General features: G+C 39.0%; 1 protein-coding gene across 4 annotated transcripts in view; it reads left to right on the top strand.

Moving 5' to 3' along the window:
- The window catches only part of NAA35 (N-alpha-acetyltransferase 35, NatC auxiliary subunit), a 101,075-nt gene that overhangs the window by 25,720 nt on the left and 58,589 nt on the right, over positions 1-16,766 (top strand). For all 4 annotated transcript variants that reach the window (XM_027048158.2, XM_027048159.2, XM_027048160.2 and 1 more), the window contains exons 7-11: positions 10,686-10,752; positions 10,832-10,875; positions 12,106-12,156; positions 13,037-13,120; positions 14,084-14,198. In XM_027048158.2, the coding sequence (XP_026903959.1) occupies positions 10,686-10,752; positions 10,832-10,875; positions 12,106-12,156; positions 13,037-13,120; positions 14,084-14,198 (361 nt within the window). The remainder of the gene's footprint in view (positions 1-10,685; positions 10,753-10,831; positions 10,876-12,105; positions 12,157-13,036; positions 13,121-14,083; positions 14,199-16,766) is intronic.

Here is a 16,766-nt window from a genome sequence, read left to right as displayed (position 1 = left end):
TCATATTGTTTTTTTACTGTCATTACCCGTTTGGTCCTATTTTCTGATTTTAAATACCATCTTCCTTCCTTGCAATAACTCCCTTGCCTACACTTGCAGCTCTCTTCCTCTCTTGCCTTATTGGACCTCAATTCTAGTTAAATCCAACCCTCCATCTCCTGTGCCTTTACACTAGTGTAACTGGAGTTACATCACAGTGTAACTGGATTTCCTACTGATTTCCTACTTTCAGTTCATCACCACTAACTTCAAGTGGGCCATGAGTGCTCCTTAGCAGTCTTACATTACCCTGGTTCGTTCACCCTCCCTCACCTCAGGTTTCCAATTTACTCACTTGAAGCAAACCTACCTTCCTGCTGCCCTAAATAATGGAAGTAATCTCACCTACCTGCACATGTGCCCTGTGTTCTTTGGCCCTTCTATCCAGATGAACCTTCTCTCCTGTCTAAGGTTGATCCCTTCTGCTTATGTATTAGATCCCATATCCTGTCTTATATTCAGAAATATTGCTCTAGTAATTCTCTCTGTCCCTTGCATAATGAATTTGCCCCTGTACTGGATCATTCCTGTCAGCATGCAAACATGCCTTATCTTCCTCAATCTTAAAAAAATGCCATTTTTTGGCATACTTCAGCTTCTGCCCCATATCTCAGTTCTTTTCAGCCAGACTTCTTGAATTCACTCGAGTTCGAGTCAGGCTTTGAATGGTATTCCACCAAAGCTTCATTGTCATGGTCATCCAAGACCTCAGTGTTGCTAAACCCGTTGGTTAATGTTTGGTCTTAAACTTGATTGGTCATCAGATTTTTGACATGGAGTCCATCCTTGAAACAAATTATTTTCTTGGCTCTTTTTCCCTGGTTTCCTGCCTCACTGATTGTTCTTGTTTGTCATCTCATTCTTTTTTTAAAAAATTAAAAAAAAATTTTTTTTTAACATTTATTCATTTTTGAAAGACAGAGACAGAGTGCAAACGGGGGAGGGCTAGAAAGAGAGGGAGACAGAATCCGAAGCAGGTTCCAAGCTCAGAGCTGTCAGCACAGAGCCTGACACTGGGCTCGAACTCATGGACTGCGAGATCATGACCTGAGCCGAAGTCAGCCGCCCAACCAACTGAGCCACCCAGGAGCCCCTAAATTTTTTTTAATATTTATTTATTTTTGAGAGGTCGACAGCACAGATGAGGGAGAGGCAGAGAGAGAGGGAGACACAGAATCCAAAGCAGGCTCCAGGCTCCAAGCTATCAGCACAGAGCCTGACATGGGGCTTGAACCCATGAACCATGAGATCATGACCTGAGCCAAAGTCGGATGTTTAACCAACTGAGCCACTCAGGTGCCCGGTTTGTCATCTCATTCTTTAGGCCAGCACTGTCCAATAGATAACAGAATACAAGCCATTTATATCATTTAAAATGTTCTAGTAGCTTATCGGAATTAATTTTGGAACGTTTTATTAGTCCAATATATCTAAAATAATATTCCAGTATATAATTATTTAAAAAACATTAATGAAACATAAAATTGTATTTTTTGGTACCAAGTATTCCAAGTGTGGTATGTAACACTCACAGCACATCTCAGTTTGAACCATCCACATTTGAAGCACTCACTACTTGATTGGTTGTGTGATGGCCATATTGGACAGCACAGTCTAAATATTGGTGTGGCTCAGGCTCCATCTTTACACCTCTGTCTGTACTCACTTCCCTGATGACCTCTTGCAGTTTCATAGTCTTAAATTCTGTCTCTACTAATGAAGCCTAAGTTTGTATCCTCAGCCTAGACTTTAGACTTCCCTAAATCTCAGACTTCTATGTGCTTACTGCCTGTTCTGCATTCTCCATTTAGATGTCTGTCTCAGAGTTCACGTTTCCAAAATGGAGTTGCTGATTTCCCCCTTGCCTCCTAACTTCTTCTTTCTGTAGTCTTCTCAATCTCAGCAAATGGAGCTCCGTTCTTCTCGTTGTGTAGAACAAAAATCCTGCAGTCATCCTTGATTCTTCTCTTTCTCTCATTCCCCACATATAAACCCTCAGGAAGTCCTGTGAACCAAAGGCTGTCAAACTACAGCCTGCAGACCAACCTACCCTGTTGCCTTTGTTTTTTATGGCTCTTGAGCTAAGAACGGTTTCTGTGTTTTAAACAGTTATATAAGTACCTACATAATATTCTCCACTTTACCACTTGGCCTGCAATGGATAAAATATATATTATCTGGCTCTGTAAGAAATAGTTTGCCTGTCTTTGACTGATACTGTCTATTTGTTAGCATGTGCCAGGTGCTGCTGGGTGTTAACGCACCTTAATGACAGGCACATATTGCCTTGCTTATGTAGGGTGAGGGTGGAGGGAGACTAAGAGCTCCTTCCTTAAACATCAGCTTCTTCTGATGCCATACCTCAGTCTACAAAGGTGTCTGATACCTCTAATTCTTTTTTTTTGTTTGTTTGTTTATTTTTGAGAGAGAAAAATAGAGCCCCCATGCAAGCAGGGAGGGGCAGAGGGAGACAGAGGATCCCAAGCAGGCTCTGCACTGACAACAGCAATCCTAACGTAGGATTTGAACTCAAACTGTGAGGTCATGGCCTGAGCCAAAGTCAGACATTCAATCAACTGAGCCATCCAGGAACTCTGAATTCTTGAAAGTTTTCTTTGTCTTTACTTCCGAGTGGCATTGGTTTAGCTTTTTTCACTCACATAAGTCAGTTACTTTTTGTCCGTTACTTTGCATCTTCCAAAAATTGTCTTATGCATTTTGTCTCTTGTCCTCCATTCTCTTTGTCCTTTGGGATTCAAACTTGTAATTCCTATAGTGTCATTGTTAGTATGATTTTAAGAGGTATAGTAGAAGTCAGCATTTAACCAGAAGTTCACCCTTTCTGCTGCCTACATGATAAAAGTCAAAAACCTCTTAGAGTAATGCTGTCCATGAGCCAGCCCTAACTTTATTACTCATCTTTTTTGTTGTTTTATTGAGTTATATTTGACATACAGTGTTGTGGATGTTTAAGGTGTAGTGCACATTGATATGATGCATTTATATTGCTGTATAATTGCCATAGCTCACACCTGTTGCATCACATAATGATCATTTCTGCTAGTGCTGGGAATGGTTAAAATCTAGTCTCTTAGCACATTTAGTGTTTATAATAGAGTTTTGTTGTTTATAGTCTGTGCTTGTGTTAGATCCAGGACTTACCGCCTAGTTGTAAATATGTACCCTGAACACCTCTCCCATTTCCTCACCCTCCAGTTCCTGGCAACCGCCATTTTATTCTTTTACTCACCATTTTACTAGCTTTTATAATTTTGGTTTTCTTAGATTCCACCGTAAGAGGTAACGTATAGTGTTTGTTTTTCTGTCTCTGACTTACTCATGTGGTATGGTATTCTCCAGGTCTATCTATGTTGTTGCAAATGGCAGGATTTCCTTTTTTCCCATGGCTGAGTAGAAGTCCATTGTCTATACATACATACATACATACCACATCTTTATCCATTCATGCATTGGTGGACACTTAGGTTGTTTTTGTGTCTTGGCTGTTGTGAATAGTACTGCAGTAACATGGGAGCTACGTAGGTCTCTTCGTTATCTGCTTTCATTTCTTTTTGATCTATACTTAGAATTGGGATTGTTGGATCATAGGGTAGGTCTTTTTTTTTTTTTTTTTTTAGGGTAGTTCTATTTTAATTTTTTGAGGAACCTCCATACTGTTCTCCATAGTGGTTGAACTAGTTTACAATCCCACCAACAGTGCACAAGGGTTCTCTTTCTCCACATCCTTGCCGACACTTGTCATCTCTTGCCTTCTTGATGATCACTCTTACATTGTCATTTCATTGTGGTATTCATTACTCCTCTTCCTTCTCCCTGTGGCATATTGTTGTTCAGCTGCTTCTGAGTACGCTATTCTCTTTCATTATCCCATGCCTGTGCACTGTATGCTCCTTCTGGCTCTTACGTCTTTTCTCCTTACCTATTTAGGGAAAAGTCCTATTTATCTTTAGGCTTGGATCCCACACTCCTGACTTGCCCATACAGATTTCAGTTTTCTTCTCTGCTCTTCTTAGCACATTCTTCTATTACAGCTGGTGTCTGCGTACTGGCTTGCATGGAACAGTCTTACTTGGCACCTTTTATCCTGTATGGTTATTAATAGCATCCCTTTTTACTCTCAATAGTGTGCCAGTTTGAATAATGAATGCATGTATAGCCCACTCCTTCTGTCATTTTCTTTGATTATGGATGTAATGTTTGAAGGTAACTCCTGCTTCATCTTGTAAACTTGAAAATCTGAGATGGTCTCAGCTTAGGATGATGGAGCTGAAAGATTACTTCTGGTATTCCTGTTATTTGGCATGCTAGAAGTGTGTATCACTTAAGTCACTGTAGTTGGATTTTTGTCTTATTTGCAGCCAAACATATTTCTAATACAAAAATAAACTATAAAAGTTGGTTTGGGGTGCCTGGGTGGCTCAGTTGGTTAAGCATCTGACTTTGGCTCAGGCCATGATCTCACGGTTTGTGGGTTCGAGCCCCATGTTGGGCTCTGTGCTGACAGCTTGGAGCCTGGAGCCTGTTTCAGATTCTGTGTCCCCCTCTCTGTTCCTCCCCTGCTCAAGCTCGGTCTCTCTCTCTCTCTCTCTCTCAAAAATAAATATTACAAACAATTTTTTTTTTTTAAAGTTCTGGTTTGCCTGGTAAAGAGTAAATGCTATTACCCATTTGGTGTATATTTCTTCACATACTTCCTAATGATATGTATACATGTGTATTTTATTTAACGTGATAAAATTACATAAACTGCAACTTTTTCCCACAGACAATAGAAAATAGATTTCTATACCTACCAACACATGTAGGTGGAGAGCTACCTCATTGTTTTTTATTAGCTGCATAACATCATGTTAAGAGTACAGGTTTTGAATAATTATCTGTGGCATGAATCATTAAAGGATGCTAAAACTAGTGAACAAAAGTATAATGAGCACAGGATTTGTACCTAGCCTCCAAGTATCTTCTGGCAAGATATATACTAATTACAAAGGGAAGTGAGTAGTTTACAGTGAAGAAACGTGGCAGATACCATCTTAGCTAAGTGGCCAGACTTAATATCACCAACAATAGGACAGGTCAACATGTACCTCCAGATACAATGCTCCATGAAGAACACAGCATCACTTCTGTGGTATTCCTATCCAGTATGACATAAATTGGATTTAATCTTGGGGAAACATAGGCAAACCCATATTGAAGGATGTGCACAGAATAACTTTGGCCTGTACTATTCCAAAATGTCAGGCAGGAAAGATAAGGATGGAGGAAATGCTCCACATTAAAGAGACATGAATTTCCTAATTTGATCATTGTAGTGTGATTATGTAAGAGAGTGATTATTTGTTTTGGAAAAATCACACAAGTATTTATTTAAGTTTATCTTGAGAGAGAGCATGGGCACAAGCAGGGGAGGGCAGAGAGAGAGGGAGAGAGAGAATCCCAAGCAGTTTCCACTGGGAGGCTCAAACACGTGAAACGTGAGATCATGACCTGAGCGGAAGTCTGCCGCTTAACTAACTGAGCCACCTAGGCGCCCCCTTACTGAAGGATTTAGAGGTAAAATGGCATCACAGGGTAGGACTTAGTATCAAATGTTTAAGAAAACAATCTAGAGAATCATAATGCAAATATGGTAAAATGTTATCATTTGAAGAATATCGGAAAGGAATATGGGACTTTGTATTCTGAAATTTTTTCAAAATAAAAGTTTAAAAAGTACAGCCTGCAGGGATTGACGCCACCTAAGTTTGTGTTCTTCCTCTGTCACCTATACACTGGTGTGGTGCTTCTCTGCCTCAGTGTCCTCATTTATAAAATGTAGTTTGTAATAGTCCCCACCTCGTGAGGGTTAGTAAAGTTAATACAATAAAATTTTTAGAAGAGTGTCTGGCATATAGTAAGTACATAATAATGTTATTATTTATTAGTATCCCATTGTATATACAGTAAATTACAAGGCACTTACTAATGGACATTTAGATTGTTTGAAGTCTTGATGTGAATCATCTGTGACCATATTTTACCCTTCCTTGTAGCCCTAATGTGTTACTCAGTATCTGGTCTGTAGAAGGTACTCAGATTTGGTTGAATGAATCAAATCATTTCAGGAGCCTCTGAAATGATTTTTTAAAGCAATATTAAATTGTAACTGATATATTGCAATTGTTTTAGAAGCGGTTGAAAACATTTTTACTTGATTAGACTGTTATATTATTAGCACAGTCAAGATTACTGGTTTAGTTGGAATGGCATTAAGTACTGGTATTGGGTGTTCTGCAGTTATGATTATAAATATTTTATCATTCTAAATTTTCTTGTGGTGCTGCATTGTTTTAAATACTGTGTTTTATAGAACCCTGAATATCCGTGATAACTTTCTGCAACTATATCTTGGCAGTATTGTAAAGTACAGTAAAGAACATGGGGCTTTGTACCTGTTAAGATGCCTTAATTCTCTCACTGGATAACAGACTCTATAATGGCTATGGTTGTGTTTCGCCATTGTATCCCTGATTATCTAGTCCATACCAGCCACCATTGTGTCCTCAGAAAATGGTTCAGAAATGGATAAGGGAGGCAAAACTTTCCTTACTAATCTACACTTTCAAGATGTTGAATTCAAAAATACTACTCTTTGATCGCTACCACTTACTTTCTGGCTTCCCCTGCTCCTGCTATCCTTCAGTTCCACAGAGACCTCCCAGATTCCCAGATGCTGCTCCTTTCTCTCTTGTGGCCTCATTTCCATGGTCCGCTGGTGAAATCATTCGTTTTCAGACACCCTTAACTCCCTTGCCCTTCTCATCTCATCATAATGTGTCACTTACATGGCAAAACCCCAACCATCTGTCTACTTGCTGCTTGCACCCAAACAGCAGAAGGCTGCTCGAGAAAACCCACATCTGTGTGTCTATTCTCACTTTAATTTTAGGACTGCAAATCTCAGATGGGCACTCAGCACTAGAGACAGTCCTGTCTTTCAACACTTCGGTGGTAAACTTGGTTTCATAGCCTCTCAGGGACTTCTCCACATCTTTTATCTCTCAAGACCTCCGTTGCCAGTGTCAGCTTACTTTGTACCTTAATGAAATATTTGATGGAATCAGACATAGGTAGGAGTACCTCATCTTCTCACAACCACACATGCTAGCCTGTATTGGAACCCACATCATCTACCTATTATCTTGTGAAAATTATCTTGTGAAAATCCTTGACAATATAAGCTCAGCCTCCACTTGTGTTCTCCATTCTGTTCCCTCTTGCCTGCTGCAATCATTAACCCGTCTCTGTATTGCATTGTTAGTGTCTCTTTCCCTACTAGATTATTCTTACGGCATATAAACATGCTTTAAATATCAATCAGTTTAAAAGAAAATACCACAGTTCCTTTGATCCCATGACTCCTTATATCTACACTGTCATTTCTCTGCTACCCTGTGCAAAAAACTCCTTGAGTGAGCTGTTAATGTTTACTTATTTTACTTTCTCCTTGTCTCTTCTCACCCTCTCGTACATTTTTTTCTACCACTGCACAGAAACTGGTCTTAACAAGGCCCTTAATGATCTCCATTTCGCTAACTCCATTGTTTATACTCTGCAGCTTTTGACTTCATTTGACACAGTTGACCTCTCTTTGAAATACTTCCTTCTCATCTTCCTGATACAGCTGTCTCTTGGATTTCCTTCTTCCTCATTGGTTAGCACATATCTCGTGTTTGCTCCTCTAGATGCTGGAACGCACCTGGGCTCCTGTGTCCCTTCTGCTTCAGTTGATGCCCTCTGGTTCTGCTCCATATTATACCAACTCTGTGCTGATGAAGCCCAAATTTATGTCTCTAGTCCTGATTCCTCCCCTGACTTCCAGACTCACGCAAGTGCCTTCCTGAAATCTTCACTTGGATAACTAAAGAAATTATAAACTTAATCAAAATTGTACTCCATTTCTGCCTTTAAACCTACTCCTCTGAAAGTCTGCCCCCTCTCAGTAAATTGTGCCATCATATACCAGTTGCTCAGACGAAACACCTGAAAATGATCCTTGATTGTGAAGTTTACCTCCTACTCCACATTCGCGTCTTTGGCACATCGTGTAGGCTTTACCTTTTCAATATATCCTGATTTCAACAACCTCTCATCACCTCCAGTTATAATCTCAATCCAAATCGTCATCAGCTCCTGCTTGTACTGTTGGGTAGTGTCCAGTAACTGGTCTGTCTCCCTGGTTTCACTTTGATTTTTGCACTTGTTAAATCTACAAGGTTTCAGGAATGATCTTTTAATGGTAGCATCTGCTTATGTAACTCGGTCTGCTTCAGTCCTCCAGTGATTTAGACGAAGTTCTCATTACCGAGGCTAGTATTTATTTACATAGACCTGCGGTATTCTATCATGTGAATGCTTTTCCTTAGATGCAATGATTCCTCTTGGAAAACGTTGCATCGATGGGGCTTACTGGTGTGTTTTGTTTCATCTTCACGGTGTTGGCCTACTTAATTTTTAAAAAATGAGTAACATTCAAAAGTTGGAGGATTTTATGTTAAATTAAGTTTTTGTTCTGAAAAACACTAGTTGTGCCTTCATTACTCAGTAAGATAAGTAGTGGCTGGCTTCCTTCAGATGAAGCATGTCTTCTCCAGTTTGCCACGGTGTCCACCAGTCCCACAAGTATCCCGAGCCAACTTGATCTACTTAGGAAGATGACCAGGAAAACAGCCCCTGTCCTACGGTAGGTCATCATTCAGTTGACAAATATATTTTGAACAGTACTTTGTGCCAAGTACAGTTCTAAGCCCTGGAGATAAAGCAGTGAATACAACAAAGCCTTGATGTCATTGATCATGCATTCCTTGAGACAGATAGTGTGTCACTAAGCAAATACATCTCATCAGGTGTTGGTAAGTTCTATGTAGAAGAGTAAAGCAGGCACAGGGCATGTAGAATGGCGGGGGATGCTGTTTTAAAGAGAATGCACAGTGCAAAGCTCTGTTTTGAGGTTTGACACGGGAACAGAGGCTAGAATACAGTGAGTGAAGGGGCTTTGGAGATCTTAGGAAGAAACTCCTTGTAGGGAGGGGTCAGCATGTACAGAGGTCTTGAGAAGAGAACGTGTTTGATGTGTCTGAAGGATAATAAGGCCTGTGTGGCTGCAGTGCAGGGATTGTGGAGAAGAATGGTAGGTAGAAGGAAATGAGGTTGGAGAGGGAAACTGGGCCACATGGTGATTGATGGAGGGCCTCAGTCCATGTAGGATTTTTGATTTTCCTGTGAGGAGGGAAACAGTTGAAAGGTTTTTAGTAGGAGGTGATGTGAAATGACTTATTTTAAAACAACCCTTTCGGCTTCTGGTGGTGAATAAATTGTAGCAGGGATAAGCATGGAAGGGGGGGCCCTGTGTGGAGGCAGTTGTGGAAGTGAGAGGCGGTGGTGCCTTCACTAGAGACAGCTGTGAAAGCCGGGAGCTGCGCTTAGATGAGAAATTGGAAGTTTGAGTCTGTCATCTGTTCTGATGATCTGATACAGAACGTGGGAAAATGAGAGGAATCGAGGTGAAGGTTTTCAGCCAGAGTAACTATGGGTGGATAAAGGTGCCATTTAGCAATGTGGTAAACACTGGGAGAGTTCCTTTTTAGACGTGTAAAACATGAGAATCCTATTTGGTGGCCAAGTAGGGGTAGAGCATAAACTTTACCTAGAGGATAAGCTCACAGCTTTGTAACACAACATGAGATTTTTAAAAGTCCCAATCCTGTGAGTCCTGTAATAACACTAACAGTTCTTTGAACCCAGGGACTTTGATGTTTATGTGTTTGTTTTTCTGTTTGTAACCTATAGTACATGATATAGATTACATATAGATTACACTGATACTTTTAAGAATCCAAAAATTCTGCTATAGTTCTGGCCCCTGCTGTAAACGCCTGTTATTCCATTGTATTAGGCTTCTATATATGTGTTAAGAATTCTAACATGACAGAAACATTCCTTTAATAGAGCTTGTGACTTAATAGAATCAGCCAAATGATATTAAATTTCTAGTCTTCAAAGTGAGTCTAGCAAACTACTTAATTTGTTAATGTCTCAGCAGTGTTTTAAATGACTTTGCAGGTAGGAATCCATGTATGAATAACTTTTTCTTTATAGTGGGGCTGAGTGGAAATGTGCTTTTGCTATCACTTTGAGTAATTTTATTTGAGAAGGCTTAACCTTTGTAGCCGAACAGTGTATAAACAAGCATTTGATAATTTTTGAATTAAAAGTCTTGTTTAAATCTTTCAATCTTATCAAGCAGTAATTTCTGTGTATTTACTGTTCACTTGTGAATGTGAGAATACTCCATAAGTGTGAATTACTATTTTCTGATATTGTCATAAGCATTAACCTTATTTTGCAAATGAACACACTAAATGCAGGTGTATTTAAATTGCCTAAAGACAAACAATTAAAGATGGAGACAGCATTAGAATATGATGTTTTAAGGATACATTATAGGGAAAACGTGGATGTATATAGATAAGCTGATGACATTTCACTACTGTGTTCATATTAGCAAATTGTGATTTTGTAAGAGAAATCTAATAAAAGGTTTTGCTAGTACTCAAAGGCCTAATTATCGCTTTCCTGTACAGGAAGATTTTCAATCAATGACTTATGGATTTAAAATGGCCAACAGTGTGACAGACCTTCGAGTGACAGGTAAAACAGTTTATACGATGATTCACAAGTTTTGTGTTTGGATTTGTTTCCCATTTAAACTCATGGTCTCTCTTTCTAGGCATGCTAAAAGATGTGGAGGATGACATGCAAAGAAGAGTAAAGGTATTTTCCATCTCTCATTGCTTTGCTATAGGATCTTTGAACTCTTCTAAGTGTGAGGTTACCTTTAGCCGATTACAGCTAGTGAAGGGAGGACCACCCTCTTCCTTGATATATGCTGTGTCTTTTTTGCAATGAATTTGAAGACAACTTCACAGGAGGAGTTTCTGGTGAATTAATGTTCCTTTCAACTATTGAAAATGTAACCTTTAAGATGTTTCACTTTTTTGCCAGTGTCTTAGAATTACACTCTGCTGTTTTAAGAATATTAAATATTAAATATTAATAATCTAGAGTGTTAAGTTCCTCAGAGGTAAGGACTATTGTCTTCAACTTTGTATCTTCAATAGCTAGTACAATGTGTGCAACACAGTAGAAGACCTCAGTAAATGGTGGCTCCCCAAATCTGGTGAAAGCCTTCTGTGAATAATATCCTTGAGCCAGATGATGTGACGATTTGGTTTGCACAGAGATTTAAAAAAGGAAAAAAGTTCTATTTCTGCTGTTTTTCTACGCTCGTATAACACAGCATGGTTGTCACAGTGATTATATATTATTGCCTTAGTTGATATTTATAATTGTGCAGTGAATTAGGCAATAAGTTGTATACAATGCCCTAGTTTTAGATGAGGAAAACACAGCTTAAAGGAGTTAAGTAAACTGTCTGAGATTAATACAGGGCATGCCACTAGGAAGTGGCAGTGCGGGGCTAGAATCCTGATCTTCTGCCAGATCTTCCCATAGTACTGCCCTGCAGTTGTCAAAATAGTCGTGTGTCAGTCACGTATAAACGAGAGGTTTTGCATTTTAGTGTAGAATAATCAGTATTTACAGTGTGACTTTATTTTTATGATGTGATTTTTATAAAGGTTACTATTTTTTTCTAACAGGGTTAGTTTTGAGAGTGTCAAGACTTTCAATTAATACATCATTTTAAAAAGAAAGAAGTACCGTGTGCCACATGCTTTTACTTATTTCATTGTTTTGCTTTTGCTGTTTTTAATACCTTACTCTTCCATATGATCTTTATAATTTGTATCAAAATGAACTTTCTGTATATAGTATTAATAGGAAAATAAATAGTAGATACAGCTTTTTTCTTCCAAATATTTTTCTTAAAATCAGATTCTTGCATATACTCAATAAATTAACTTAGTGCTTTATTTTGGTATTTATAAACTAGTATTTCTACAAGTTTGTGTTTATTTTAATTCACCTTTTTTAAAATTTTAGAGTACTCGAAGTCGACAAGGAGAAGAAAGAGATCCAGAAGTTGAACTAGAAGTAATTGAACTTATTTTCTGGTAGATAATATCAGAGAAGTCTACCTCTTAATGTTGTAGTTTTATGAACTGCGTTATAATTTATGGAAGCCCTTTTTAAGGTATTTCTTTAAAAGTTGGACATTGCAAGGGATTTTATTTCCCTTGTATTTATTTTGATAGAATGATAGTACACCTCTTTCAAATACATGATTTCAAAGCTCTTCAGTATTCCTGTGAGGTAGGAAGAAAAATGATTTTTTACAGATGATACACCAAAACTTGGCAAAACTCAAGAACTTGGACAGTATGAAAAGTTGCTGAACCTTTGTCAAGATCCTTAATTTTCTGACTCTGCTTACAGCATCTTTTTATTATTCCTGTTAAAAATGCTAATTCATGGGCACCTGGTTGGCCCAGTCGGTTAAACATCTGACTTCAGTTCAGTTCATGATCTCACGGCTCGTGAGTTTGAGCCCCATGTCGGGCTCTGTGTTGACAGCTAGGAGCCTGGAGCCTGCTTTGGATTCTGTGTTTCCCTCTCTCTCTCTGTCCCTCTCCTGCTCATGCTCGTTCGCTCTCTCTCTCTCTCTCTCTCTCAAGAATAAATATTAAAAAAAAATTTTAAATGCTAATTCAGTTTTTGAGATATCAATGTAACTTTTGACTTAAGGAAAAATTCATCCCATTGATAAAAAAGTTTTACTTTATATCTCTATTTCAGTAGAATAGGTTTTATGTTTTCTGCAGCTCATTTTCAGGCATTTAAAAGACTGTAAGTGAAAGTGTGTGTAATATAGTAAGTCATTAACATTGAGATTTAGGACTTAAAATACCATATTTGAAAATGAAATTCCTTTGCCAGACTTTGCATCTCTTAACTTCTAGTCCTTATTTTTTAGCACCAACAATGTTTAGCAGTATTCAGCAGAGTGAAATTCACTCGAGTGTTACTGACAGTGCTCATAGCCTTTACTAAGAAAGAGGTAAGGGCATTTACTATAATCTATTTTAGTGGGTTATTTTTTTTTTCCCTTTGGGGGGATAGAGTGTGTTATTGAAGTAATTCTGAGGCTTTTCCATCAAAGCACCCCCAACCACACATATACAGAATTGAGCATTTGGTATATTTTTATCTGGTGATTTTATATATATTTGTGTGTGTGTATATTATCACATATATATAATATTACATATATATGTAATATTAGAGTAGCCCTGATAATTTTTTCAAAAAGTCACATGAATTTACATTCTGCTCCATAACATATCTGTGTCTGTTGTTGGTATATAAATATATTTTATATTACTTGTTAATGGATATAATAATAGAAGCTGAAATTGCTTGTGGGTAGTCTTGTTTTGTGAATTGAAAAGGAGAAAGCAAAAATGGGAATTTTAGGTAGACATCTTTCATTCAGTTAAATAATTAACTGTTGGATTTGTGTAGAACCAGAAGTAAGCCCTAGATGGTGAATGCTTTTTCTTTGTGTGTATTTGTATTAATTGAAGTCAATTACAAACTAATATGTAGATAGTTAGAAAGTGGTGAGTAGAGAGCCAACCTTTACCATTGATCTAAGTCTGTTGTTTTCCTGTTTTCTTTTTTTTTTAATTTCAACTTAATGAATAGCATAGGAGAAATGTTGAAATTTTCCAGTTGCCTGAAACTCGATTTTTTTTCCTTTCTTTTTCTTAAATATAAGATGAACAGAATAAGCCAGCATTGTTTCCTGTTAGTTTTTAATGGCTCCTACAAGATATAAGAAGGGGTAAAAAACTAATTTCTATCCTAACAGGATCTGAGCATCCTGTATTAAGTGAATAGTTTCTGAAAACCAATGTCATTACAACATTTAATTTCATTATTGTTTATAGGATTTTCCTATTTAATGTATATCTTTCAGTGAAAGAATATGTAAGAATGTTTTTGGTGATTTATTTGCTAGACCAGTGCTGTTGCAGAAGCTCAAAAATTGATGGTTCAAGCAGCAGATCTTCTTTCTGCCATTCATAATTCATTGCATCATGGCATCCAGGCTCAGAATGATACTACAAAAGGAGGTAATTGTCTGTTTTACTCTTTTTCTTTCTTACCCATCCAGATTATATAGTTTGGTTTGTTCTAAAATTTCGTGTAAGTCAGCCTGTTGGGACCATGAGATGTTTTACTCCGTAGACTTACATAAAATGTACTATAGAACTTGGCCATCTCCTGTATCTTACTGTTTGGGCTCTGAATATTTACCCTGTCTGGTGATCATTCTTTGATGTCAGCATTATATTCTTTTTTTAATCACCTCTCCCCTTTACTCCTTTGAGAGATCATCACCTCAGTTACATAGTATTCCCTGAATACTTGGCCTAGATATGCCCTCTGCGGCCTCATTGCACTCATACATGCCTGTGTTAGAACATGTTTTTAGTATATCACATTGTAGTTGTTTGCCTGTTTGTCTTTCCATGACAGTATCTTAGGCCAGGAGCTGTCTTATTTGTGTTATCTCTGAAGTGCTTGGCACATTGTTGACAGTAGGTTATATTTATGAAATATGTCTTAAAATGAAAGGAATAATGTACCTTTTTGTTGTAAAAGTTGCAGCTGAGTTAACATTTTAGATAATTTGTAGCAGTAGTGATTCTTCAAACTCACTATAACGAGATGATATTTATATTCTCTTTTTTTTTTTTTTTAATTTTTTAACGTTTATTTATTTTTGAGACAGAGACACAGCATGAACGGGGGAGGATCAGAGAGAGAGGGAGACACAGAATCTGAAACAGGCTCCAGGCTCTGAGCTGTCAGCACAGAGCCCGACGCAGGGCTTGAACTCACGGGCCACAAGATCATGACTTGAGCTGAAGTCGGACACTTAACCAACTGAGCCACCCAGGCGCCCCTTATATTCTCTTGAATTTTGTACTTTCGGTAGATGAATTATATGGTATGTTAATTGTATCTCCATAGACTTGTGATTAAACGAAAATGGAGCCAGGGGCGCCTGGGTGACTCAAGTGGTTAAACATCTGACTCCCATCTCAGCTCAGGTCTTGATCTCAGGGTGATGAGTTCAAGCCCTGTGTTGGGCTGCACACTGGGTGTGAAGCCTGCTTAAAAAAAAAGAAAGAAAGAAGGAAAAAAAATGGAGTAGTGTTTTCAGAATTTGGGTGAGAGGATATATTCTAATCTCGAATCCTAGTTTCAAGGTATCATTTAATTGTGAAGGAAGATAATTGTAAGTAAAATCTCCAAATTAATCTCCCCAAAGCTTTTTAAGTTACCACTGGGTATGTGCTCCAAAAAAAGGACTAAGGGGATTCTGGGGAAGATGGCAGAGTGGGAGGATCCTTAGATCCCCTCATTTCACAGATACACCTTATAACACCCACATCAGTGTTAATTACCCAGAAAACCACTGGAAGCCTGTCAGAACAACTCTCCATAGCCAGATAGAGAGAAGAGGCCACATGGAAGAGGGTAGGAAGGATGGAGACGTGGTCAGGAGTTAAATGGATCATCAGGGCTGTCTGTGGGAATGAGTAACACTGAGGATGCGGAGAGGGGAGAGCAGCAGACCCCACATCAGGCAAAGGGGACCTACGCTGGAAAGATAAATCCCCATAACATTTGGCTTTGAAAACCAGACGGGTTTAACTTCTTGTGTTCATACAATCAGTGGGGCTTAACACCTGGAACTTTAAAAATCAACAAGCTCAGCTCTGAGCCAGAAGGCAATAGGAAATTGAGACACTGCCCTTCAGGAGACAGCACAACAGCCCTGCTGAGATATTGCATAGAAGCAGCAGTTTGAAAAACATCTGAGGTATACAGGAACAAGATTTATTTGCTGGTCTCTGAAGTATGCTGCAGGAGAACAGATCTTTAGGAGACTTCTCGAAGAACAAAAGAGCTGGCAGGTGCCATTTCCCTTCCCGTCTGCCCAGCTTAGATAAACAGTCACGGGAACCAGTGCAGGATACACACTCTCCACCTAGCTTGCTAACAGCACATCCCACCTCTATGGTCTTCTGCCACCCACAGCAGGAGTTTTCCAAAGCCACTCTATTACCCTATCACAACAGACCAGCACAAACCTTGGTAACACGGTATGCCCCTCCTTGCATTCACCAGCAGACCCGCCCCCTCTAACACTTCCTCAGCCGGAGTCCATCCAGAGTGGTGCCTCAAGCATGACAGTGTGCAAGCATCCCCAACAGGGATCGGCACCTCGCAAAGTGACTCCTACCCTGGGAGAGGGAAAGATAACCACACACATTGGTCTGACTGTAGGCCCTGCCCACCAACAAAAGCTACTCAGGGGAAGACACAGGGAAAGTGGCCTGCAGTACTCTGTGACCACGGCTCTGGCAAACGCCTGGTCTGACCCACCTCAAACCCAAGGCAGTGGCAGACTGGTTCAAGAACAACACAGGCACCAAACCCTGCTCACAACAGGCAAAGAGAGTCATTGCAGATGACTGCACTGAAAGCAAACACAGCTCAGTAACAACAGTAGGGTGCACACAACACATATAGACACTCTGAAGCACCAGGTTCTGGTGTACAGAGGACATTGTACTATGGTACCACAGGACCTCTTCTTCATAAGACCGCTAGTGTCAAGAGCAGGA

This window comes from Acinonyx jubatus, chromosome D4 (assembly GCF_027475565.1).
Source record: "Acinonyx jubatus isolate Ajub_Pintada_27869175 chromosome D4, VMU_Ajub_asm_v1.0, whole genome shotgun sequence".
In the NCBI taxonomy this organism is placed as follows: domain Eukaryota; kingdom Metazoa; phylum Chordata; class Mammalia; order Carnivora; family Felidae; genus Acinonyx; species Acinonyx jubatus.
The sequence above is the reverse complement of the archived record's forward strand: the minus strand, read 5'-3'. Positions and strand labels throughout refer to the sequence as shown.